The 25,984-nt window shown below is 40.6% G+C and overlaps 1 protein-coding gene across 5 annotated transcripts in view; it reads left to right on the top strand.

Annotated features, from left to right (window-relative positions):
• LOC125125350 (calcitonin receptor-stimulating peptide 1) overlaps nt 1-25,722 on the top strand; it is a 51,434-nt gene extending 25,712 nt beyond the window's left edge. For 2 of the 5 annotated variants that reach the window (XM_047776222.1, XM_047776221.1), the window contains exons 2-11: nt 3,895-3,995; nt 4,505-4,550; nt 10,223-10,283; nt 22,139-22,320; nt 22,649-23,127; nt 23,298-23,523; nt 23,620-23,896; nt 24,402-24,536; nt 24,833-25,017; nt 25,570-25,722. In XM_047776222.1, coding sequence (XP_047632178.1) covers nt 22,870-23,127; nt 23,298-23,523; nt 23,620-23,896; nt 24,402-24,536; nt 24,833-24,992 — 1,056 coding nt within the window. In that variant the 5' untranslated portion in view covers nt 3,895-3,995; nt 4,505-4,550; nt 10,223-10,283; nt 22,139-22,320; nt 22,649-22,869 and the 3' untranslated portion in view covers nt 24,993-25,017; nt 25,570-25,722. Of the gene's footprint in view, nt 1-3,894; nt 3,996-4,504; nt 4,551-10,222; nt 10,284-22,138; nt 22,321-22,648; nt 23,128-23,297; nt 23,524-23,619; nt 23,897-24,401; nt 24,537-24,832; nt 25,018-25,569 lie in introns of those variants that run through there. The other 3 variants (XM_047776223.1, XM_047776225.1, XM_047776224.1) reach the window with 3 other exon arrangements.
• The last annotated feature ends 262 nt before the right edge of the window (nt 25,723-25,984 follow it).

Here is a 25,984-nt window from a genome sequence, read left to right as displayed (position 1 = left end):
TTATATGGAGTGTTTCTTGCTCTTTTTGGAGGTTTAAAGTCTCCTGCCAGCATTCAGTAAGTGTTCTGTGCAAATCATTCTAAATGTGGATTTTTTTTTTTTTTGATGTGTTTGTGGGAGAAGGTGAGTGCCACCTCTTACTCCTCTGCCATCTTGATCTTGCTCCTATTTAACTTAATTTTTTGGTCTTTTTTATTTTATTATTAAGGCCCAAATCAGTGTCATATGGAAGTTCCCAAGCCGGCCTACACCACAACCATAGCAATGCCAGATCCGAGCTATATCTGTGACCTACACTGAATCTTGCAGCAGTGCTGGATCCTTTAACCCACTGAGTGAGGCCAGGGATTGAATTTACATCCTTATGGATACTAGTTGGATTCTTAACCTGCTGAGCCACAACAGGAACTCCAAAGTTTTTATATTCTATATGTAATTCATTTTTCTAACATTTGAGACAAAACTTTTCCACTGTTTTCATTTTTACTGTAATTACTTGGTCCTTATACAGAAGTTTTCTATTTATTTTTTTTCCTTTTTAAATTCTTAAAAAAATAAGTAAAAAAAATAAATAAATTCTTTCAAAGATTTAGAATTCCAAAACTCAATATAATAAATGAAAAGGAAGCCAGTAACAGGAAAGTTTCTCTTATTGCCTTTATGGCAACAAAATTCATGTTTTTCTTTTTCTTTTTCCTCCAGGGGTTTGCCTGAATCTCCCTTCAGGATGGCTAGAGTTCTATAAGTTCTCTCTCATGTATAGCTGCTTGCTTGGTCAGCACTCACTCAGTCTTTGTCTGATAGCAACTAGCAGGATGTAGGCAGTTTCACTGGCTCCGTTTGTTCTGCAACCTTTTTGGAGGTTTGTCTCTTACTAGGTGCAATGATGCACGAAACGCCTTCTGAATTCCTTAGAGTAAGGTTCTAGGACATAAAAGATCGACCAAGGCAATTTGGTTTGGATATGGATGACTAATCCGTTGATTAAAAAGGGTGGTAAAGAGAAGGAATCTCTTATGCTGTCAGGTTGCTGACATTGGTCCCATGTTGCTTTTAGTTATCATGTCACCTTAGAATTCTCAGCTTCTCAGTCTTTCTTAGGTTTTTCATGAATTTGATGCTTTAAAATACACTAGTGAGGTATTTCTTATACTGCTTCCCAGTATAGGTTATCTGAGATTTTCTCATGATTACATAAAGATTATAGATATTGGAGAGAAATATCCCAGAGGAAAGGTGCTTTTTTCTTTTCTTTTTTTAAAATTGAAATATAAATTGATTTACAATGTTGTGTTAGCTTCAATGGTACAGCAAAGTGATTCAGTTTTATATATATATGTGTGTGTGTATAATCTTATATCTTTCCAGATTCTTTTCCCTTATATATTATTACAGGGTATTGAGTATAGTTCTCTGTGCTATATACTAAATGCTTGTCGGTTATCTATTTAATTTAATTTAACTTTATTTTTTTGTCCACACCTGCAGCATGTGGAAAATCTTCAGCCAGGGATTGAACCCATGCCACAGCAGTGACCCAAGCCCCTGCAGTGACAACAATAGATCCTTAACGTGCTGCACTATAAGGAAACTCCAAGAATCATCTCTTTATTTGTGTCCACACTCATGGCATATGGAAGTTCCTAGGCCAGGGATAGAGCCCATGTTGCAGTTGAAACCTGTGCCACATCTGTGGCAACACCAGATCCTTAATCTGCTATGCCACACAGAAACTGATTGTCTATTTTATATATAGTAGTGTGTATATGTTAATCCCAAACTCCTAATTTATCCTTCTCCCTGCTTTTCCCTTTGATAACCATAAATTGGTTTTCTATGTGTGTGAGTCTATTTCTGTGTTGTAAGTAAATTCATTTGTACTATTTGTTTTAGAGTCCACATATAAGTGATACCATATGATATTTGTCTTTCTCTTTCTAACCGACTTCACTTAATATGATAATCTTTAGGTCCATCCATGGTGCTTCAAATGGCAGTATTTCATCCTTTTTTATGGCTGAGTAATATGTCACTGTATATATATACTACATCTTCTTTATCTATTCATTTGTTGAGGGCCATTCAGGTTGCTCCCATATTTTGGCTGTAGTAATAGTGCTGCAATGAATATCAGGGTGCATGTATATTTTTCAAATTATAGTTTTCTCCAGATATATGCCCAGGAGTGGGATTGTTAGATCATATGGTAACTCTTTTTTGAGTTTTTAAAGGAATCTCCTTACTGTTCTCCATAGCGGCTGCACCAAGTTACATTTCCACAAGCATTGTAGGAGGGTTCTTTTTTCTCCACACTGAGAGGTTTCTTTTTCATTGCATCATATTAGGGAGTTCTTGATCAGGGAGTCCTATTTACTACTGGATCACTTGTTTAAAGTTGTGTCTTCCAATTTTGATCTGTTACAAAGTTACTATTTTTCCCTTCCCATAGTCTGTCTGACAGATGAGACTTACTAAGTCCACCCCACATTTTGCACACTTGAGCATCTTACTTTCTTGCACTACAAGATATTCCAGACTCATCTTGTATTTTCTCTGTCCCAGCCCTAGAATCACCTATTTCTCCAAGGATTCCTGCTTCACTCTCGGGGGCGGGGGGGGGGGGGGGGGAAATGTTGCATAGAAATACATAGTGAGTAGCCAGCAGTGGTGTTATAATGTTATCTGTTAGGAATGGAAAAGAAAACAGGAAGTCACATCCCTGCCTTCAAGTAGCCTTAGTCTGATGTGCTGAGCACTGTAGAAGGGAAGTGGATGGAGTTGTAGGCATACAGTAAGGGACTTAGCCATCATGGTGGTCACAGAAGTATCCTAGAGGAATTGGCACTAATGCTAAGGCTTGAAGGGAGAGCAGGGACTAGTGAAGACCAAGATCTGTGTGCTAGATATACTGCATCTTGTGATCAGCTTAAACCTTGAGTAACTCATATACTATAGTTTTGTGATTAATTCTCTAATTCCTTTACTACTCTTAATCCCTGTGTAGGATCCTACTTTATTTAAAATTCCTTCATTCATTCATTCAACATTTTTTGAGAAGAGAGGAAGGAAAAGCAATCCGTGTAGAAAGAACAGCCTGTGGGAAGTCCAGGATAAGAAAAAGGGCATGGTGTGTGTTCAAGGAACTGAAGAATGGAGTTCCCATTGTGGCGCAGTGGGTTAAGGATCAGGCTTTCCACAGCTGTGGCATAGGTTGCAGCTGCAGCTCAGATTTGATCCCTGGCCTGGTAACTTCCACATGTCATGGATGTAGAGGGGTGGGGAGGGCAGGGAGAGGTACAGAAGGAATTGCATTACACCAAGAGAGGACAGAGAAGGCGAAAGAGAGGCACGAAATGCTGGTTAAGGGTCTTGGACATTACTCCAAGGATAATGGAGAGCCATGGAAACTTTTTAAGCCAATGAGTACCTAGACTATGTTACTGGTCTGCAGTGGGAAGGATAGGTTGGAAGGGATTATGTCACTAACTTCTGAAAGTCTTAGTTTCCTTCCTGCCTCACAAGATTGAGTGAAGATTAAACGAAGGAATACATATAAGTCCTCCGGGATGATGTTTGGCACATGTTGGGCAATCAGGAATTGTTGGTGCCTTGTTTATTAGTCCAGTAATTCTGATTCTTTTTCATCTAATCTCACTTTTTTCCTTATTCCCCTGACCACTTGGCCATATTTTGGATAGAAAATTAATTTTTAAACTTTTTGCTGAACTTAAAATTGGTTATTGTGCTAGACACAGTGAACAAATGTTAGTTAGACATGGACCCTTCTTTAGTAAATATTTACAGTAAACCATAATATGATGGGATATGAACTATAGCGATGACATGAACCAAAACTCAGGGGGAAAGAATGACATCCTTTGCCTCTCTTGTCAGGCAAAAAATGTGGCACAGAGGACTTCAACACAGACTTCTTGACCAAATGATTGCATGCTCTGGGAGTTCAGAGGACGAAGGCAAGAAGCTTGGCTTGAACTGTAAGTTCACTATCTTGGGAATTCATTCAGTTTCAGTGAAGACTGGCTTGCTTGCTTTATATTTTGTTAGTATTGTTTGGGATTATTGCTAGTAAGCTTTTAAAAGTTTTTTTCATGAAAAAATTTTCCAAGTGATTGTTTAGTCACATTTCCAAATCAAAACTTTCCTACCATGAATCACACTATAATAACATGAAAACATCTAATCTATGCTGAGATGCTTGGTTTGATAATATTAAATTCCAAATTACCTATGGTATTTCTAGCTGAGTCACAGAAAATAAGAGGCTGATTTCATCTGCTGTTGCTGACTTTCTCACCACCCACCGGCATTATGGTCACCTAACCTGACCCCTAGCTGACGTGTTTAGATAATCAGAGTAATTTTACCCTTAGCCCTAGCAATATACCAGTGAACTGGTATGGGAATCTTGTAGTGTCAGTAAAGTAAATGACTGTGGGGTCATAACTAACACTGCTGCCTCTATTAACATGTGTTGTTCTTCCAGGTTTGATGCTAATATAATTTATTTCTGAGGCAAGTTGAAAAATGAGGTAAGAACTCATGTTGGTTATGGGAACACTTAGCATTACTGTGGCAAATTTAAAGGCAGAGGCTGTTTTATTCTTTTTCTTTTTTGGCCACCCCACAGCACATGGCAATCCCAGGTTTGTGATCTAATCCAAGCCATAGTTGAGACCTAAGCCGCACCTGTGGTAACGCCAGATCCTTAACTCACTGTGCTGGGCAGGGGATCAAACCTGTGTCCCAGAGCTCCTAAGATGCCTGCAGATCCTGTTGTGCCATAGTGGGAACTCCAGCTGTTTTCTTCCTGTATTTATGGTTCTTCAGGTTCACAGGGTAAAGCAGGACTTGATCAGTTGCTTACTACTTTTAAAGGAGTTTTACTCTTGTAGACGAAAGCCAGGCCTGCCTGTCCTTAAATGCACTGGAGTCTGAGTCAGTGGCTCCATGAGTGACAGCTTTCATGCACCAGTGAGATCACTGAGGGAGGACACATGTATTTCAAACACCTACTCATGCCCCTTAGGGGAGAAATCATTTTAAAGAAAACTTGAAAAGTAATTCTGATACTGTTGGCAAAACTGAATTGTTTTTATGCCCTGAAAGTATTTTTATTATAAAACTCAAACTCAAACTAAGAGATTTAGAAGTATAGAGAATATAGAAAAGGAAATAGAAGTTCTGGTTTCCCAATTTAGTTTCACAATCCTATACCCCATAAGTTGTCATTGTTAACAATTTCTTGTTAATTTTTCCTTCCAGAAATGCTTCTCCCTATACAACTACATATACGAAGTATTTATTATATATTTTCACATGTAAGATCATCCTATACACAGTTTTGTGTTTTTTCATTTTTCACTTAAAATTAGATTAGGACATTTAGATCTCTATCTTCATTTTAGTGCCTGTATAGCATTACATACATAGATGCACCTTTATTTTACCTACAAATGAGTATTTACATCATTTCCTTTCTTTTTTCTTGCTATTTGAAATAGCACGGTAATGAACATCTTTCAACATATTTTTTTTCCAAACTTAAGCACATGTGTCCAAGCAGGAATCCTAACACTGTTTTGAATAATATTCTTCAGTTGAATTAGATGTCCAAATACTCAATTCTAACAACACATAGGTAATTTAAGAAAGGGTTGGTGTGGTATTGACACAATATGTTCTACTGAATTAGGCAATGTTCTTGTAATCTATTGCTACATAAAAAACTACCCCAAAACTTAGTGGCTTAAAACAAAAACACTCATTTAATTAGCTCAAAAATCTGTAACTTGTTCAGGGCTGAACAGGGAAGGCTTGAGTCTGCTCCATGCAGCATCAGGTGGGTGTGGCTTGACCGAGGACTAGAAGAGCCATTTCCATGAGGGCTCACTCAGCTGGTTAGTATTAGCTGTTTACTCTGCATAGGTCTCTCCATGTGACTTGGGCTTCCTTGAGGCACAATGCTTGGATTCCAAGGACAGAATACTGAGAATTAGAGCTAGACAGGAGCGGTATTGCCTTTTACAGCCTAGCCTCAGAAGTTGCATTAGTGTCCCATCTGCTGTACTGTATATTCATTGAGGAAGTCACAAAGGTCCCTCTAGTTTAAGAGGAGGGACATAAACTCCATCTTTTGATGGGAATATGGTAAGATTCTTTAAAAAAGGCATGTAGGATGTGAAATATTATTGCAATCACTGCTGGGAAATATAATCTGCTATAATAAAAAAAATACCTTCTTTAACTTCAGGTAGATAGTTCACAATATAATGGTATTGTTGATTTTTGAATGGACAAGATCCAAATTTTATTGTCTTTCTTTTGATCTGATTGTGAATTTTTTTTTACTAGAACAATAAATTTGGACATGTAATACTCATGGTAGTCTCAATTATGATGAAAAGCTGTTGCAGTTGCATGATCACCCACATTTTTTTAATGGATGAAAAACAAGAGTTCCCATTGTGGCTCAGCAGGTTAAGAACATGACAGAGTTTGGGTTCAATGAGGGTTTGATCCCTGGCCTCGCTCAGTGCCTTAAGAATCTGGAGTTGTTGCAGACATGGCCTGGATCTGGCATTGCTGTGGCTGTGGTGTAGGCCAGCAGATGCAGCTCTGATTCTACCCCTAGCCTGAGAACTTCCATATGCTGTAGGTACAGCTGTTAAAAAAAAAGAAAGAAAGAAAAAAATGGATGAGAAACTATTAATTTAGTTTTTCCTTTTATCTTCTATTTAGCATAGTATCCAGTTATTATCAGTTATTCTTCTTGCTATTATTCTACATGAGACATTGCATATTCACTTTACTGATGAGGAAATCTAGAATTGGAAAGGTTATGCAACTTTGCTAAAATCACATTAGTGGTACAGCTTGGATTTGTACCTGTATCTCTGCTCTAAGCCTAGGTTCTTTATGTTTATTAAACTCTTTAAAGCTTTGGATCAAGAATTACACCTTGGGAGTTCCTGTTGTGGCTCAGCAGAAACGAATCTGACTAGCATCCATGAGGATGCAGGTTCGATCCCTGGCCTTGCTCAGTGGGTTGAGGATCCAGCGTTACCATGAGCTGTGGTGTGGGTCACAGACACAGCTCAGATTCCGCATTGCCGTGGCTGTGGTGTAGGCTAGCAACTACAGCTCCAATTCGACCTGTAGCCTGGGAACCTCCTTATACTGTGGGTGCGGCCCTAAAAAAAAAAAAAAAAAATTACATGTCAAGCTTGTAAGTAGGAAAATACTTAGTCTAAGTGAGCTGTGATACTTTCCCTGGACACTGTGTCTTGGGATCTTCCATGTCAGGGATGTGGGAAAATATATTAATATGAAAATGTTTATTGTTCTGAGAGAACACTAGAACTAATATAACTAAACAGAATCTAAAGATCCAATATGGATGAGTTCCCTGGTAGCCTAGCAGTTAAAGATCTACCACTGTCACTCTGTGGCTGGGGTCACTGCTGTAGCTCAAGTTCATTCCCTGGCCTGGGAACTTCCACATGCTGTGGACATGGCCATAGGGGAAAAAAAAATTCAATACGGAAAGAACTAAAATATTGTGATGCTTCTTCTCCCTGCTACACCCAACTCTACTTCCTGGTTCTATAAGATAACAAATTCTGATTAAATACCATATTAAGATAAGGTAGTAGAAGATAAAAGGAAGCACAGATATTATGCCAGTAGGTAAAAGAAATCATAAAATCTTCTCATAAGAAGCCAATCTTGACTAGTGAGTTGAAGGAAAAGAAGGATACATTATGACGACTTTGACAGCTTAGAGTTAGTTCCCCAAACTGGCTGTGTATCAGAATCGCCTCAAGAGCTGAGTAACTATACAGTGCTCAGACTTGACTCCTGCAGATTCAGATTTGGTTGGCATAGAGTGGCCCCAGGAATAGTGTCTTTATCAATATTCAGTTGCTGCTGATGTAACAAGCTTCATATTTTTTGGGGGGGGTGGGGATTTTTTTTAGGGATGAACCCACAGGCCATGGAGGTTCCCAGGCAATGGGTCGAATGGGAGCTGTAGCTGCTGGCCTACGCCATAGCCACGCGGGATCCGAGCCGAGTCTGCAGCCTACACCATAGCTCATGGCAACGCCAGATCCTTAAACCACTGAGCAAGGCCATGGATCGAACCTGCATCATCCATGACTCATGGATGCTAGTCAGATTCGTTAACCCCTGAGCCATGACAGGAACTCCGGAAAACAGTTTTATAGCACAGTTCAGGAGTTTTTCTTTTTTAAAACTTCAATCTTTAGTACTTTTTAAAGGTTTTGATGTCATTCTCTCTTTTCATCAGATTTTTTTTTCTGGCTTAAAAAATATATCTACAAGGTATATCTGTTCTTTAATAGAAACCAACATTCTGACTCATTCTTTTGCTGTTATCATACAAGGTTTTGTAATATTGCTTGAGATGAATCAGATGAAACTCTATTTTCTTGTTTCATTGGAATTAGAAGTGGAATAAGACTCCTGGAGTATAAAATTATGGTCTATAAGTATATTAATATTTACATTTCTTCCTAATATCAAAGTTTATTGCCCCTAAACTACACCAGTATTGTTTGGCTGAATCTTCCTTTTTAATACAGAAATGACTGCCTCTTAGAATCAGCTTTCTTCCTCTCAGCATTTGCTACAACTTTGAAAACTGGTTAAATACTCCAGTGACTTATCAAAAGGATATTTTCTCTAAAGACTGAACTGTCACTATTTGGCATTTGTCAGAACTTCCCAGAAGCATCTAGAAATCTTTTAGCCCCTCCCTTCTTCAATTCCATAGTGTACTAGGGAGGGCTCCCTATATCTGTATTGAGGATTTTTATATTGGGCCTCATATACTCTTTAATCTTAGTAGAGAATTCATTCAAACATTCAATAAAAATTTGAGCATATTCTAGGCACTGGAAATACAAAAGTAATTAAAACAGGCACCATTCCTATTTTAATGATATAGTAATTTTACCAGGTAATTTTCCACTAGAGAACAGAACTAGAATTTTATATTTTATATATATGTATGCATATATATGTGTGTATATATACTATATAGTATGTGTATATACATGTATAATATATATAATATATATTAATGGAGAGAGAGAGAGTGGGTTGAGAGATACACTGCAGGGAATTGGCTTATGCAGTTTGTGAGGGTTGGCTAGTAAGGTCCAAAATTCCTAGGGCAGGCAGGCAGTTAAGAAAGGCTAGACAGGGAGTTTCCATCGTGGCTCAGTGGATAACGAATCCAACTAGGAACCATGAGGTTGCAGTTCGATCCCTGGCCTTGCTCAGTGGGTTAAGGATCAGGGAGCGGCCCTAGAAATAGCAAAAAGACAAAAAAAAAAAAAAAGGCTGGACATTCTCAAGCAGGAGGTCATACTGCAATTCACAGGTACAATTTCTTAGTCCTTAGGGTAACTTGGGTTCTGTTCTTAAAGTCCTTTCAACTACTTGAAACAGGCCTACCTTGATTATGGAAGATAATCTCTTTTACATGAAGTCAACTAATTGTAGATGCTAACCAAATCTAACCATAGTAGGTTAGGGTTTGATTGAATAACTCAGCACTACAGCCAAGCCAAAGTGACATATAAAACTGACCATCAACAGCAATGTTTGAAAAATGCTATGGTGAAGAAAGTATAAAATGCCAAGGACGGACATAGCAGGGGCATCTATGTCTATGGTGAGTCAGAGGTTTTCTTGAAACTGATAATTAAGGTAAGACCAGAGAGATGAATAGAAACTAGCTAGGTAAAGACATTGAAAGAGAATATTCTAGGATGTGGGAACTGTAAGCAAAAATCCAGACATCAGAGAGAGAGCACCAGAGATGTAATTTTCTCTTCTTATCAGAAGTTTTTTCCTGGCTTTCTCCTTTCAGAATACCCATGAAGTGATGGTTGTTCTTTAACAGAAGTCAAGAGTTGATTCTTTTTTTGTAATGATTATATTAGCTTATTGTAATGCCTTCAATACCGAATCAGATGAAACTCTATTTTCATGTTTTAATTAGCACTTTCAGTTGCCAGTGATATGAAGCACCTTTTCAGGCTTATTTAACATTCAGATTTTCTCTTTTACGGATTGCCTGTTTTTAACCTTTGCACATTATGGGTAGTTTTCCTTATTGATTTTATATGATTTGGATATTGCTAGAAATCCTTTGTCTTTATATGCATTGCAGGTATATCTCTCAGAGAACATCAGTCCAACGCAGGAGATACTCGGCAGACCTACAGTTGCAGGTGAGTGCAGGGAGACCTCCTTAAATCTAAGAGTATTGCAGTAACCTCAGTTCTGGTCTCAAGTCTCACTTCTAGGACAGAGCCTCCATACTTAGCAGGGACAAGAAAGAAAAGGGGAAAGGAGACAGCCCATATTACAAAGCAGTGCTTTTTTTTTTTTTTTTTTTTTCCTCCCCCTCCTGTGGCATGTGCAAGTTCTTGGGCCAGGGATGGAGCCCTCACCACAGCAGTGAAAAATAAATCGATCTCATACTTGCTGCCTATTCATAGTATGGTTTTGCCTTTCAGTGTACCTTCAATTTTTTGTTTCTTTTTTGGCCACCCCACAGCATATGGAATTCCCAGGCTAGCGATCAGATCCAAGCCACAGCTGTAACCTACGCTACAGCTGTGGCAACACCAGATACTTTTAACTTGCTGTGCCAGGCCAAGGATCAAACCTGCATCCTTGGTGCTACAGAGATGCTGCTGATCCTGTTGTGCCATAGCAGGAACTCCTACCTTTAATTTTTTGATAGCTGCACATGATGTACCAGGTCAAAGGACCTGCTGTCACTAGGTCTTCAGTAAGTGGTGATGAGGTCTAAGGGCAGAGGAAGATTTCCACAGTCCTAGAAGTAGGTCTTGGTCTTTCGGTGAGCCTGTTCCTCCAGACTATCAACTTCACAGGTGTTTCTCACATTTATCTTAGATCTGAGAGGGGAATAGAGGGTCCTGGAATTGGATGTTTCCCTTCTTCCACTTGGAAGGCTAGGAATGAACTTAGGAATTTCACTTCCCCTAGGTCACTGAGGCTCTGATAATATCCCAGCAAGTTAGGCTAAGGTTAACTAGTTTCTCCTCAGTTAATAAGGGCAGACCTTGTTAAGAAAATCAGAATGCTCTGGCACATTTCAAAATGGTTCCTTATTTCTTCCCTTGCTGGAAGACCAGGGGATTTTTCTCCCGTATTTACTGTGAGAACCTGGTTGAGCGTGGAGGTAAATCTCAGACAGTTGCAGGGCAGGAAGATGTGTTTTTAATGTTCGGAAGTTGTCCACACCAAGGGCTTAATCTCCAAAATATACAAACAACTCAACAACAACAAAAAATAAAAAAAAAAACCCAATCAAAAAATTGGCAGAAGACCTAAATAGGCATTTCTCCAAAGAAGACATGCAGATGGCCAGTGGAGACATGAAAAGATGCTCAACATTACTAATTATTAGAGAAATGCAAATCAAAAGTACAATGAAGTACCATCTCATACTGGTCAGAATGGCCATAATTAATAAGTTTACATACAACAAATGCTGGAGAAAGTGTGGAGAAAAGAGAACTGTCCTACACTGCTGGTTGAAGGAACTCCCCTACACTGTAAATTGGTACTATGGAATTCAGTATAGAGGTTCCTCAGAAAACTAAATATAGAACTATCATATGATCTGGCAGTCCCACTCCTGGGCATATATATCTGGACAAAACATTCATTCAAAAATAAACACACATGCCTATGTTCACTGCAGTACTATTTACAAAAGCCAAAACAAGGAAACAACCTAAATGTCCATCCATAGAGGAATGGATTAAGAAGATGTGAGATATATATATACAATGGAATGCTACTCAGCCATAAAAAAGGAAAAAATAATGCCAATCGCAGCAACATGGATGCAATAAGAGATTATCATATTAAGTGAAGTAAGTCAGAAAAGGAAAGACAAATACCACATGGGATCACTTATATGTGGAATCTAAAATATGGCACAAATGAACCTATCTACAGAATAGAAACAGACTCACAGACATGGAAAACAGACTTGTCATTGCCGTGGGGGTGGGGAATGGGATTGGAAGGGGAATTTGGGGTTAATAGATGCAAACTATTATATTTAGAGTGGATGGGCAATGAGGTCCTACTGTATAGCATAGGGAACTGTGTCCAGTCTCTTGGGATAGAACATGATGGGGGATGATTTGAGAAAAAAAGTTTATATTTATATATGAATGACTGGGGCACTTTCCTGTACAGAAGAAATTGGAACATTATAAATTAACCACACTTTAATTTTAAAAAACAGTAAAAAAAAAAATGGACAGAAGATCTAAATAGACATTTCTCCAAAGAAGACATATGATGGCCAATAGGAATAAGAAAAGATGCTCAACATCACTAATTATTAATGAATGGCAAATCAAATCACTATGAGGAATCACCTCCAACCGTTCGAATGGCTGCATCAAAGAGTCTACAAAGGGAGTTCCTGTTGTAGTGCAGTGGGTTAAGGATCTGCTGTTGTTTCTGTGGTGGTGCAGGTTTAATCTCCAGACTAGCACAGTGGGTTAAGGGTCTGGCATTGTCACAGCTGTGGGATAGAGCACAGCTGCTGCTTGGATTCGATCCCTCGCCCAGGAATTTCCACATGCCATGGGTGCAGGTAAAAAAGGGAAAAAAAGTCTACAAATAATAATTGCTGGAGAGGGTGTGGAGAAAAGGGAACTCTCCTACGCCGTTGGTGAGAATGTAAATTGGTACAGCCACTAAGGAGAACAGTATGGAAGTTCCCGTAAAAACTAAAAATAGAGTTACCATATGTTCAGAGATTCCACTCCTGGGCATATATTTGGTGAAAACTATAACTTGAAAGGATACATGCACCCCAGTATTCATAGCAGCACTATTAACAATAACTAGGATGTGGAGGCAACCTAAATGCCCCTCACCAGATGAATGGATAGATAAAATGTGGTACATATGTACAATAGAATATTACTCAGTCATACAAAAGAACGAAAAAGTGTTATTTGCAGCAACATGGATGGACCTAGAGATTATTATATTAAGTGAAGCAAGTCAGACAGAGAATGACAAACACCATATGATATCTCTTATATGTGAATTCTAAAAAATGATACACATGAACTTTCCTACAAAATAGAAATAACACAGGGAACTACATTCAACATCTTGTAATTAAATTAAATTAAAAAGATTCTGCGCAGCAAAGGAAACCATCCACAAAATTAAAATGCATCCTCCTGAAAGGAAGAAAATATTTGCACATCATATATCTGATAAGTGATTAATATCCAATATTTATAAAGATGTATACAAGTCAATAGTAAAATTAAAAAACAAACAAAAATTCAATTAAAAAGTGGCAGAAGATCTGAATAGACATTTTTCCAAAAAAGACATATACATGGCCAGCGAATACATGAAAAGGTGGTCAATATCCCTATTCAGGGAAATGCAATTCAAAACCATAATAGGATATCACCGCATACCTGTTAGAATGACAAGAAGAAAAAGAGATAACGAGTGTTGGGAAGGATGTAGAGAAAAGGAAACCCTTGTGCACTCTTTGTGGGAATGCAACCACTATGGAAAACTGCATGGAGGTTCCTCACATAGTTTAAGATAGAACTACCAGCAATACCACTTCTGGGTATTTATCCAAAGAAAACAAAAACACTAACTTGAGTAGATATATGCGTCCTTTTGTTCACTGCAGCGTTATTTACAATAGCCAAGATATGGAAGAAACATGTTTCTACAGATAGAGGAATGGATAAAGAAAATACAAAATATAATCAACAAGGTCCTACTGTATACCACAGAGAACTATATCCAACTCCTCGGATACACCATGGTAGAAAATAGTAATAATAAAAAAGAGTGTATATATATGTATGACTGAGCCACTTTGCTGTACAACAGAAATTGGCACAACATTCTAAATCAGCTATACTTTAAATTTTAAAAAACTTTTTAATTAAAAAAATCCACTTACTTCAACCTGCGGGTTATTTACTATAGGGTTAACATGTGACATCAGTTTAATTCCATCACATGAATTAAATTCAGAAATGCTGAAGGACAAATGTGTACAGATAGTTGTCTTGAGGGAATAGAAGTTTTGATTGTGTAGAGACAAAAAAAGAAAATACATGCACAAATATATACGTATGTATATTATTCAGTGATAAAAAGGAATGAGATTTTGCCATTTGTGACAACAGGGATGAACATTGAGGGCATTATGTTAAGTGAAATCAGTCAGAGCTCACAGATACAGAAAACATATTGATAGTTGCCAGAGGGGAGGAGGTGGAGGGTGGGAAAAGTGAGTGCAAGGGGTCAAAACTACAAACTTCCAATTCTGAAATAAACAAAGTCATGAAGATGTAATATACAGCATGTTGACTATGGTTAAAATGCCATATTGCATATTTGAAAGTGGCTAAGAGAGTAGATCTTAAAAGTCTAACCACACACACACAAATTTCTAACTATAGTTTGTGGTAGATGTGAAGTAGACTTATTGTGGTGATCATTTTGCAATATATAAAAATATCAAAATCATGAGAAACCAATCTAATGTTACCTGTCAAATATACCCCAATTTATAAAAATCTTAAAATGTCAGAGTTCCCTGGGGACCTAGTGGTTAAGGATCCAGCATTGTCACTACTGAGGCTCAGGTCACTAGTGTGGTGTGGGTTCAATCCCTGGCCTGGGAACTTCCCCATGCTACAGGCATGACCCTCAAAAATATAAAATGTCACTTTTTAAAGAACCTCCTACAAATCTACCTTAATCAAAACATGTGGAACTGGCATAAGGACAGTCATATAGAGCAATGATTTAGCCCAGAAATAAACCATTATATATGTATGGTCAAATGATTTTTGACAAGGAGGCCAAGATCATTCAGTAAGGAAAGGACAGGCTTTTCAACAAATGGTGTTGGGAAAGCTGGATGTCCACATGCAAAAGAATGAAGTTGGAGCCTAGACTTAACACTGTGTACAAAAATTAGCTCAAAATGGCTCAAAGACCTAAATATAAGACCTAGAGGGATAGATCTCTTAGAAGAAAACATAACACAAAGCCATTTGATATTATTATTATTATTATTATTATTATTGGTCTTTATGCCTTTTCTAGGGCCGCTTCCGCGGCATATGGAGATTCCCAGGCTAGGGGTCTAATCGGAGCCGTAGCCACAGGCCTACGCCAGAGCCACAGCAACGCGGGATCCGAGCCGCATCTGCTGCCTACACCACAGCTCATGGCAACGCTGGATCCTTAACCCACTGAGCAAGGCCAGGGATCCAACTCGCAACCTCATGGTTCCTACTCGGATTCGTTGACCATTGCACCACAATGGGAACTCCTGATATTATTTTTTGAATATGATACAAGAGGTATAGGTAAGAAAAGAAAATATGGACAAATTTGAATTCATAAAATTGAAAAATTTCTTAATCAATAGAAACTGTCAACAGAAATGGCAATTCCATGAATAGGACAAAATATTTGTAAATCATATATCTGATAAGGGAATAATATCCACATATATATAAAGAAATTCTAAGAATCAAGAATCTGAGTAGACATTTCACCAAAGAAGATACCGAAATGGCAGATAAGCACATGAAAAGACTCATAACCTCACCAGTCATTAGGAAAAAGCAAATCAAATGTACAATGAGATACAGCTAATACCCTTTAGGATGGCTGTTATAAAAACAAACAAACACACAGAAAAACACAGAAAGATGGAGTTCCCACTATGGTGCAGTAGGTTAAAGATCCAGTATTGTTACTGCGTGTCTCTTGTTACTGCTGTGGTGTGGGTTAGAGCCCTGGCTGGGGAACTTATACATGCCTCAGGCATGGCAAACAAACAAACAAAACCCAGAAAATAAAAAATGTTGGCAAAAACATGGAGAAATTGGAACCATGGTATGCTGTTGATGCACCATATAAATGCAAATGCATATACATGTATAGGCAGAAAGTGAAAACATACAGTTGTTGTGGAAAACAGTAGGACAGTTTATCAAAAAATTAAAAATATATTTAACATATGATCTAGTATTTCTACTTCTGGATATACAACCAAAAGAACTGAAAACAAGGCCTCAAAGAGATATTTGTACACTCATTTATATAGTAGTATTATTCACAAGAGCCAAAACATGGAAGCTGCTACCCAGATGTCCATCAGTTGATGAACGGATAAGCAAAACCAAACACACCCACACCCACACACACACCCCACACACACACCATGGAATACTATTCAGCCTTAAAAAGGAAGGAAATTCTGACATATACTGTAAAAGGATGAACCTTGAGGACCGTATGTTAAGGGGAAAAGGCCAGTAAAACAAGACAAATACTTTGGGTATCTGTCTCCCCTCACAGCCAACAGCTGTGCTGGTAAAGCTGTCTTATGTCATCACTTTAGAACTCTGGAGTCTGTTGAAGGCTTGCAACTCCAAAGGGAAGACTTGGTCTGAAAATTGCAGTGAAAGCCAGAGGGGACCAAAAGGACCATGTCCTCCAGGTATCAGGGATCTGTGATCTGACTGCTGATCACTAGTTTTATCCCAGAGGTTTAGGCAAGGACGTGGGTCTGAGAGGCATCGTGGTTGGACCTCCTCTCATCCTAGCAGGCTCTTCTCTGCCTAAAATAACTGCCAGAAGATTTATGGACCAGTGCCTAATTTTTCTCCTCTTCAGTTTTCTCTTTTGCCCATGGAAAAAAACATAGAGAAGGGTAGGCTATTCAAAAACAACTGGAGGGAGTTCCCGTCATGGCACAGTGGTTAACGAATCCGACTAGGAACCATGAGGTTGCGGGTTCGGTCCCTGCCCTTGCTCAGCGGGTTAATGATCCGGCGTTGCCGTGAGCTGTGGTGTAGGTTGCAGACACGGCTCGGATCCCGCGTTGCTGTGGCTCTGGCGTAGGCCGGTGGCTATAGCTCCGATTCAACCCCTAGCCTGGGAACCTCCATATGCTGCGGGAGCGGCCCAAGAAATAGCAACAACAACAACAACAACAACATCAACAACAACAAAAAAAGACAAAAAAAACCCAAAAAAACAACTGGAGGAAGTCCTGCTGTGTCCTAGCAAGTGAAGGTTCTAGCAGTTGTCACTGCAGCATCTCAGATCACTGTTGTGGTGCAGGTTCAATCCCTGGCCCAGGAACTTAAAAAAAATTAAAAAGTAAACTTAAAAAAAGGCTAAAAATTAAAAAAAAAAAAACAAAACGCTGCATATAGAGGCGAAATTAGAAAGTGCCCACTCATGCACAAGGAAAAATTCAGAGGAGACCTGAGAAGACCTTAAGTTTATACCTGAAGTTGAGCCTCAGCATAGGAACTAATGCCTTGGGGCACAAAATGTGTAAGGATATAACTCTGTCACATCACCAGCTGAAAGGGGTGGGGACAGAGATGCAAAGGAGATAAGTTTTTGTATGTTATTAAGGTTTTCCAGGTATATATTCAGATTAGAGTGTACAGCTTGAGGATATTAAAGGTAATCCCTATGGCAGACACAAAGAAAATAGCCATAGAATTCCAAAAAAAGGAAATGAGAAAGGCATTTAAATATATAATACAAAACGAAGTTAACGCAAAAGAAAGCAGTAATGTAGGAAACAAGGGAAAGAAAAACTATAAGGCACACAGAAAACAAATAGTGAAATAAAAAGAAGTAAGTTTCTCCTTATCAGCAATTACCTTCAAGATAAATGGATTAAGCTCCCCAGTCAGAAGACAAGGATTAGCAGAAAGGACAGACACAGGATTAACCTACATGCTAGCTATAGAAGACTCCCTTTAGATCAAAAGACACAAATGTGTTAACAGTAAAAGGATAAAAAAAGATATTCCATGCAAATCGTAACCAAAAGAGAGCAAGCACAGCTATCCTAATAGCAGAGAAAATAGACTTTAAATCAAAAAAAGTTACAAGACACAAATAAGATGTTACATTGCAATAAAAAGCTTAGTAGAGCAAGAAGATATAATAATTACAAACAGTTACATACTTACTATCAGATCAGCAAACTAGATGAAGCAAAAGCTTACAGAATGGATGGTAGAAATCGACAGTTCTACAACACTAATTGAAGACTTCATATCCCACTCCCAATAATGGCTAGACCCTCAGACAGAAGATCAGCAAGGAAATAGAGAGTACTTAATGCAATAAACCATCAAGATCTAACAGGCATTGAGAGAGTTTTCTCCCCAGCAACAACAGCATACACCTTCTTCTCAAGTGCACATGGACATTTTCTGGGACACACCGTAAGTTAAGCCACCAGTTAAATCTCAATAGATCAAAAGATAGATACCATAAAAAGTATCTTCCCCAATCACAACAGAATAATGTTAGAAATCAGTAACGGCAAAAACAAATCACAAACTTGTGGAAATGAAACCACACCTTGAAACAAACAAACAAACAAAAAAACAAACAAAAACGGATCAACGATGATGTCATAATCAGAAATTAGAGAACATTTACAGATGACTTAAAATGAAAATACAACATACCAAACTTAGGGGATGTTGTGAAAGCAATGCTAAAGCCTTAAATGCTTCCATTAAAAATCAGAAAGATCTCATATCAACATCCCAACTTTTTATAACTTACACCAAAAAAAGAACAAATTAAACTCAAACCTATGAGAAGGAAGCAATAACAAAGGATAGAGGAGTGGTAAAGGATAGAGGTTAGCGAGACACCAGAGATGGTTTTTCAAAAGCATCGGCATAAGTGACAATGTATTAGATAGAGGGACAAGTTAAAAAAGAGAAGGCTCAAATTCCTGAATCAGAAATGGCAGAGGGGACATTACTACCAAGCCTATAGACATAAAAAGAATAATAACAGGTACAATGAATAAGTGTACACAAAGTTGGATGTTCTAGATAAAATGGACAAATACCTAGAAACAGAAGACCTACCAAGATGGAATGATGAAGAAATAGAAAATTCAAATACACCTATGACTAGGAAGGAGAATGAAGCATTAATCCAAAATCTTCCAACAAAGAAAAGCCCTGGATACGATGGCCTCATTGGTGAATAGTACCAGACATTTAAAGAAAACGAAGACCAATCCTTGTCAAAATTTTCCAAAAACCTGAAGAGAAAGGACACACCCTAACCTATTCTATGAGGCAGGCCAACATCACTCTGATACCAAAGTTGGAGAAAGATTCTGCAAGGAAAAAACCCCTACAGACAAAATCCTTTATGACATGGATGTGGAAACCCTCAACAGTATGCTAGAGAGTTGAATTCAGAAGCGTATTAAAAGGATCCCACAACATGACCAAGTGGGATGAATTTCTGGAATGCAAGGATGATTCAAAATGTGAAATTTGATCAAAGTGTTATATCACAATAATGGAATATAGGGGGGAAAACACACCTGATTATTCCCACTGATACAGAAAATTATTTGGTAAAATTCAATACCTTTTCATGATTAAAAACAAAAACTAGGTATAGAAGGAGACTGCCTCAGCATAATACAACTATATATGAAAAACCAACACCAACACCATAATCCATGGTGGAAAACCGAAAGCTTTTCCTCTAAGATCTGGAAGAAAATGGAAAAAAAAATTTTGAGAATTTTCAGACAGATATGGGTCTCCGGCACACTCTGATAAATCATCTTTTAGAAATTTTTTTAAATAAGCACAAGAATTTCATTTAAAAGAAGGGAAATAACATAGCCTTCAGAGTTTATCAGGAGGTGTAATTTTTTTTTCCACACTAGATTGTGGTTACCTGATGCTACTTTGAGGTTTAAACATAATGAAAAAGATTGTACAGTCAAGTGCCAGCTAGTCATGTAACTTTTACCTCAGTGATTTTCGCTTGTTTATACTCTGTTTAGTGCTTCAGTCCTAAGAAGTTTCAGGGAGGGCTGTGTGCAATCCAAGTAATCGGTACTTGCTGAAGGTCTAAAATTTCGAGTGCACTTGGTAAATCAGGGATGGGCGCAGAGGAGACTGGTTCTGTAACTCAGACTAGTGAACCCTAGAATTTAGAAAGGGTACTTTTGCGCTCCAAGCAAATCCTGTTCTACCTAACTAGGTCCAAATGCTCTGCAGGCTGTAGTTAGAGCCCTCTCATAGCAGGGAGACTGCCTTGGTGAATCTGCCAGAGGAGATGAATTTCCATTCACATTCATTCAACAAACATTGGGCGAGTGCCACCTCATGTGCAAAATATGGTGCTAAGTGCTAAAGAAAAGATGTTGTTTTGTAAACTTACCCGCAGCTCAGAGCCAGGACTTCTTGGAAAGTCAGAGGACTTGAGGAAGGAGTTCATCTCAGCCCCTCCCTAACTGGAGAGACTGGCTTTTCTTTCCAAGTAAAGCTTAAAACTGCTGGAGGCTAAGTGAGCACCCTCTGGGGGCAGACCCTGATTCCTGCCTCTCATCCCCAGCCCTTTGTGTGTAGGCGCCCAAGATTTCTGAGTGAGGAATGAATGTTGGCTTTGAACACGAAAGGCACAAGTGGCAGCCAAGGGTAGAATGCTGAGCCTACAAATTAACATAGTTACAAATTTGTCTTCTAAAGGAGTCGTTTCTTAGCCATAGTGCAGCCACCTTTGCACTGATCAAAGCTGTGGTTCTTCCAATGAAAAAAGACATCCCCAGACACACATACTTACAAATGATTTCAGAAGATTGATAGGTCGGAAATCTCAGGTTTTGGATTTTATTTTGCAAAAGCGTTTTGCGCCTGAGTTTTGAAGCCTCAGCTATCACAGTCTTAAGTAGCAGAGTCCAATTTACATGCAGCACCGCATCTGTTTACCCCGAGTTAGCGAACTTGGTCTTGGAACTAACTCCTCACGGAAAGCCTAGCCGAGTACTCATAATTATAGTGCTGAACCCCCAAACCCTGGTCTGGCCTGTGCACCCAATTTCTGCTTGTAGAAGAAACCAGGATTTACGGAGCCCTAGCAGTCCGCCATCCTGAACTCTTCTCTTTCTCACCTTGCCTTCATCCTGGAGTGCACCTGCCCTCTATGAACCAGTTTTTCCGTTCCCTTGGTCTCCCGATCCGCTGTCTGTCCTGAGGAGAGTGAGATGCAAGCACCCGATTCCCTAGCCCCAATATTTTATTCTCTTGCGAAGAAGGAGAAAAGTTGAATAAGGGTATCTTGTAAATTAGATGTTCCGAGTCCAGAGAGCACAAACCGGCAAGGGGAACAAATGTGCCGCGAGGCAGGTGTGCGGAAAGATATAGAGAAGGCTCAGGTTCGGACCTGTGGCTCGGGTCACACTCATGGCAGAGTTCGGTTTAATTTCGGCTCTGCCTGGGGGAACCACTTAACTGGGGTCCTTGCTGCCCTCCACCGGCCCCCGATGCTGTTGCAGCGTTTGCCGCGCTGGAGGGTCTGTACAGGCTGCTGCGGTTTATCGCTGTGTGCTCCGACACGGTGATCCTGGGCAGCATCAGAACTGGACTGGGGTAGATGTGGGCACAGGGCTGGAATCACAGGTCACTGGAACATCTTGGCAAACAGCAGCCGGAAGCAAGGGGCAGCTGGGCAAATGGTTCTGGGACATTGATGGCCTTAGATGATGAATGGTGGGGCTGGAGGAGTGGGGCTGGAGGTCGGCTTGGCGGCTTGGGAAGCATCTATGCCGTGCACGTCCCTGCCCAAGCCCAGTAGGGCACCATCTTTCCCCATATGGTGGACCGACCACCCAGCGCGACTCCAGACATCCGCACAGAGGTGGGGATTGGGCAAATGGATCGCGATCGCACAGAATCCCCTCTGCACGTCCCTGGTAAGCTCTTCTCGATCCCTCCCTGGGTGGAGAGCAGGTACATGGCTACTAATGATACCACTCCTTCAAGACGGGAATATGATGCCCCGCTTCAAAAATTAATATATTGAGGTGCTAGAAGACACTAGCCCGATGACCTTACTACCTAGAAAAGGCACAGCTGGAACAAAGTTTCCGTGTGACAAAGACTGTGATCCTGCCTCTTGCTTCCCACAAATCCTGCCTTCCTGTGCTTGATTCCAGCTGCCTGAATCAGACCCCCTGCTTGGGCACAGAATCATCAACCTGCTGCGCATTAACCTCCCAAACCGCACTTGGACATGGTAGTCTTAGGGGACCGGGGATGCCTTGTAATGCTGGACTCTGCTCTACAAAGATCGCATAGCTGGGGATGGAGAGGGATGCGAGCCTGTGAAACCGAACAGGTAAAGTTTACCATGACGTCAAACTGTCCTTAAATTCCTGCTCACTTTGCGTGTGTTTTTCGTTGGTGCCCACCAACCTCCCCACCCCCTCCCACCCCCGCCATCAATGACCTCAATGCAAATACAAGTGGGGTGGTCCTGTTGGACGCTCCAGGTTCTGGACGCAAGTAGTGACACAATCCTGGGGCTCAGGATCTTTCCTCTCATTGGTTGCCTGGAGCTCTGGGACCACCCCAGATTCAGAGCGGCGGGAATAAGAGCAGCTGCTGGTGCGGGGAAGGATTAGAGGCACTACCCACCTCAAGTGTCTCTGCCACTTCTTCCACAGTGCCATCGCCTGACGCCAACGCTGCTGCCTCTGCTCCCTCCTCTGCTCCAGTCCACCTGGTTCCTGCTGCCCGGTAAGCCCGGAGATGCCTGCTAAGCTGTGGTTCTGTTTCTCTCTCCCTCTCCTCCCTTCCCTCTCTCTCCATTGGATTTTCTTAGCTGATCTCTTTTCCCGTCTCAAAGTTCCTGTCCACTTCTCTCTGGGTCTCTTCATCCTGTAATATGCCTTACTCTGCAATTCATTCTAGGCTCCTTTCACAGGTAACTCTGGATGGTCTCAGTTCGGGGATTCCCTGCTCTACTCTTCCTGAGCTGAGCTGGGCTCCAGTCTTGTCCCCGCAGCAGACGTGCTTAGGTCCGTGTTGGGATTTTGGAGCTCTCCAGGCACTTCAGGGAGAGGAGGATGCAGGAATAGCTTTGAGCAGAAGAAACTTTCATGGATCCCATCTCCTCTTACCTACAAGGATCGCTGGAAATGGGGTCGGGACCTGGGACAGTGCAGATGGGTGGCAAATAGGTCTAATGACTGAGGGGAAAGTAGCTATTAAACGCAAGCCCCAGTCGAAGGTTCTGGGAACTCCCCCTCCCGCACCGCCACCCCATTTAATCTTGGGTCCCAATTTAAGACTGTACCGGCTTGATTCTTACAGGGTGCTCTTTGCCAGAGTATGGAGCAGCTGGACGGTAAAATCTGGTTCTTCAGAGTCTCAGGGATTCCAACTGCAGAGATATGTCCTCCCAACTCCCCTTCCCCCCAGCCAGGTATAAGCAAAAATCAGGCATCAGGAGAGATGCTGATGGGTTGCACTATGGGAAAAGCTGTGGTGACAGGTACTGCGAGTCTGTCCTCCAGGAGTCCTGGCCAACAGGTTGAAGGTGAGAGTGTGGGTGTGCTGGGCAGGGGGCTATGGACTGAGACCTCCTCACCCAGTTGTCCTGCTAGGCTTCTTTGCTAAACCAAGCATGTTGCAGGCTCACTGGATCTTCCAGCAGTCCACTTGGCTGAGGAGGAAATGATGGTGAAAGGAAAGGACACGAGCAGCCTGAAGCCAGGAAGCCAGGGAGTTGGAGGCAGAGGCAGGAGCAGAGCCCAGGTCTGTGGGCTCAATGAACTTGGAACTGCTACAGGTGGTGACATTGTTCTTCCCTTGCATAGGGGCACCATGGGCTTCTGGAAATTTCCGCCCTTCCTGGTTCTCAGCATCCTGGTCCTGTACCAGGCAGGCATGTTCCACACAGCACCAATGAGGTAAGACAGCCCTGCCAACAGCACACTCACTTGATGAGAATGTAATATAAACGTGTATATAAATTTATTATAAGGTGGCTCTGTAGAACAATGGATAGTGCCTTGCGCTCCTATAAGTTTATCATAAGCTTTATGTGTACACAAAGTTTGTAAATAGACATAAGATATACAGTATTCATGATTGTAAATTTTATATAACTTATCAAACCTCACAGCATGCTTTTTTGTTTTCATCAAATATTTGTACCTTTAGCACACGTATATACTCATATTACCATAATTTAAGAAATGGATTGTATCCAATTTGCCAAATACTTTGCCAGTAAATTTGTTATTAAATCTGATATGGGATCTACACATCTCATTTTTCACCTTCATTCAAACTGCATTAAGCTAAAATTATTTTCCCATTCAAACTATCAGAAACCAGGCAACCTGGCTGTTTATCCTGGGGAGGGGCACGCAGGAGATCAGAACCTGTTTTAGGCTTGCTTCCCCTCCTTAGGTCTGCCTTTGGGAGCCCTTTTGATCCTGCTACCCTCTCTGAGGAGGAATCACGCCTCCTTTTGGCTGCAATGGTGAATGACTATGAGCAGATGAAGGCCCGTGAGATGCAGAAGCAGAGGGCACAGGGCTCCGGGTAAGGTTCCCTGCCCAAGGACAACAGGGCATCCCCTTCTTCCTCTGGTCAGGCCCAGGAAGGCATATTCTAAAGTCACTTTTGAGTTTTCTGACCCCCCTGGACATGTCTATGGGATGATTATGGCATTTCCCCTGACGGCCTAGGATTTTCTGCTGTGATGACCTTTTCTAGCAGAAATACTCAAGGTTCACTGGTCCCCTCAAGGCAGTAGTCTTCCATGACGATTCTGTCGTACAGCACCTGCACTCAACCTCTCGCTGATGGGCCTCTTCTTTCTTCATCCCACAAATCAGCATCACTGTCCAGAAGAGATCCTGCAACACTGCCACCTGCATGACCCATCGGCTGGTGGGCTTGCTCAGCAGATCTGGGAGTATGGTGAGGAGCAACCTGTTGCCCACCAAGATGGGCTTCAAGGTCTTTGGTGGGCGCCGCAGGAACTTTTGGATCTGAGCAGTGGGATGATTCCAGGAGGAAGGTGACTGCCCTTTTTGTACCTTCGGGTGGGAGGACAGAGGACTGGGCATTGCAGGGGTGCATTCCACACCCTAACCCTCTGTGAGCGCATGGGGGTAAAACCTCCACGTGGCAAGGTGCCCACACCAGTGTCTGGAGAAAGGACTGATAATCCCTATAATTGAAACATTGGGCTCTTTCTCTCTGTTTCTCTAGTCTCTCCCTGTGACACTGACATCATCTGCCAGGAAATATAGACCCTGTTTACTTAAAACACTGTTCCCTGGGTATTAATTGGGGTCCAGCTCTAGCATTAGAATTTGAAAGGTAATGACCCTACCCTTTTGGAGCATACCTTACAATGTCATGAACTTGGAGCATAGACTCGGATTCAAATACTGTGTCTGTCTTCCACTAACTGTGACTATGGGCAAGTATGCCTCTGAGCCTCAGCTTCTCCTTGTAACTTGAAGGCAACAATAGTATCCTCAATATAAAAATTAATTAGTATAACATATGACAAGAGCCTGTTAACGAAGAATTAATAACATTCTGTTACTTTTTTCCCTCCTAGGTTACTATGACTCTGAACTCTACTTCGTTAAATTTACAATGAAAGCAACCTACTAAAAAATAGCATGGAAGACATCCATGTATGCATGCTTCTCGAAACTGAAAACACTCTTTTCCTTGAAATAAACTAAAACTAAATGCAAAATAAAATCAATGCATCAATGCAGTTACCTTGTGTGCATCTTTTGTATATATGATTCTATAATATGATGCATGTCTCATTAGGTTTAATGGTAGCAAATCTGGGCCCTGTCAGCCAACCTATTGGTGGGGGTAGCTCTGCTAAACCTCAGGGTCACATGAATTCATTGCCTTGTGGGTGTCTGGGGATGCCGAGCAATGGTGAGTCTCAAGGGAAAATATTCATTTAATGTTTTCATTTGTTCACTTAAGATAAAAAATATATTTTAAATACA

This window comes from Phacochoerus africanus, chromosome 4 (assembly GCF_016906955.1).
Source record: "Phacochoerus africanus isolate WHEZ1 chromosome 4, ROS_Pafr_v1, whole genome shotgun sequence".
NCBI classification, from domain to species: domain Eukaryota; kingdom Metazoa; phylum Chordata; class Mammalia; order Artiodactyla; family Suidae; genus Phacochoerus; species Phacochoerus africanus.
This window is presented reverse-complemented; position numbering and strand designations above follow the sequence as displayed.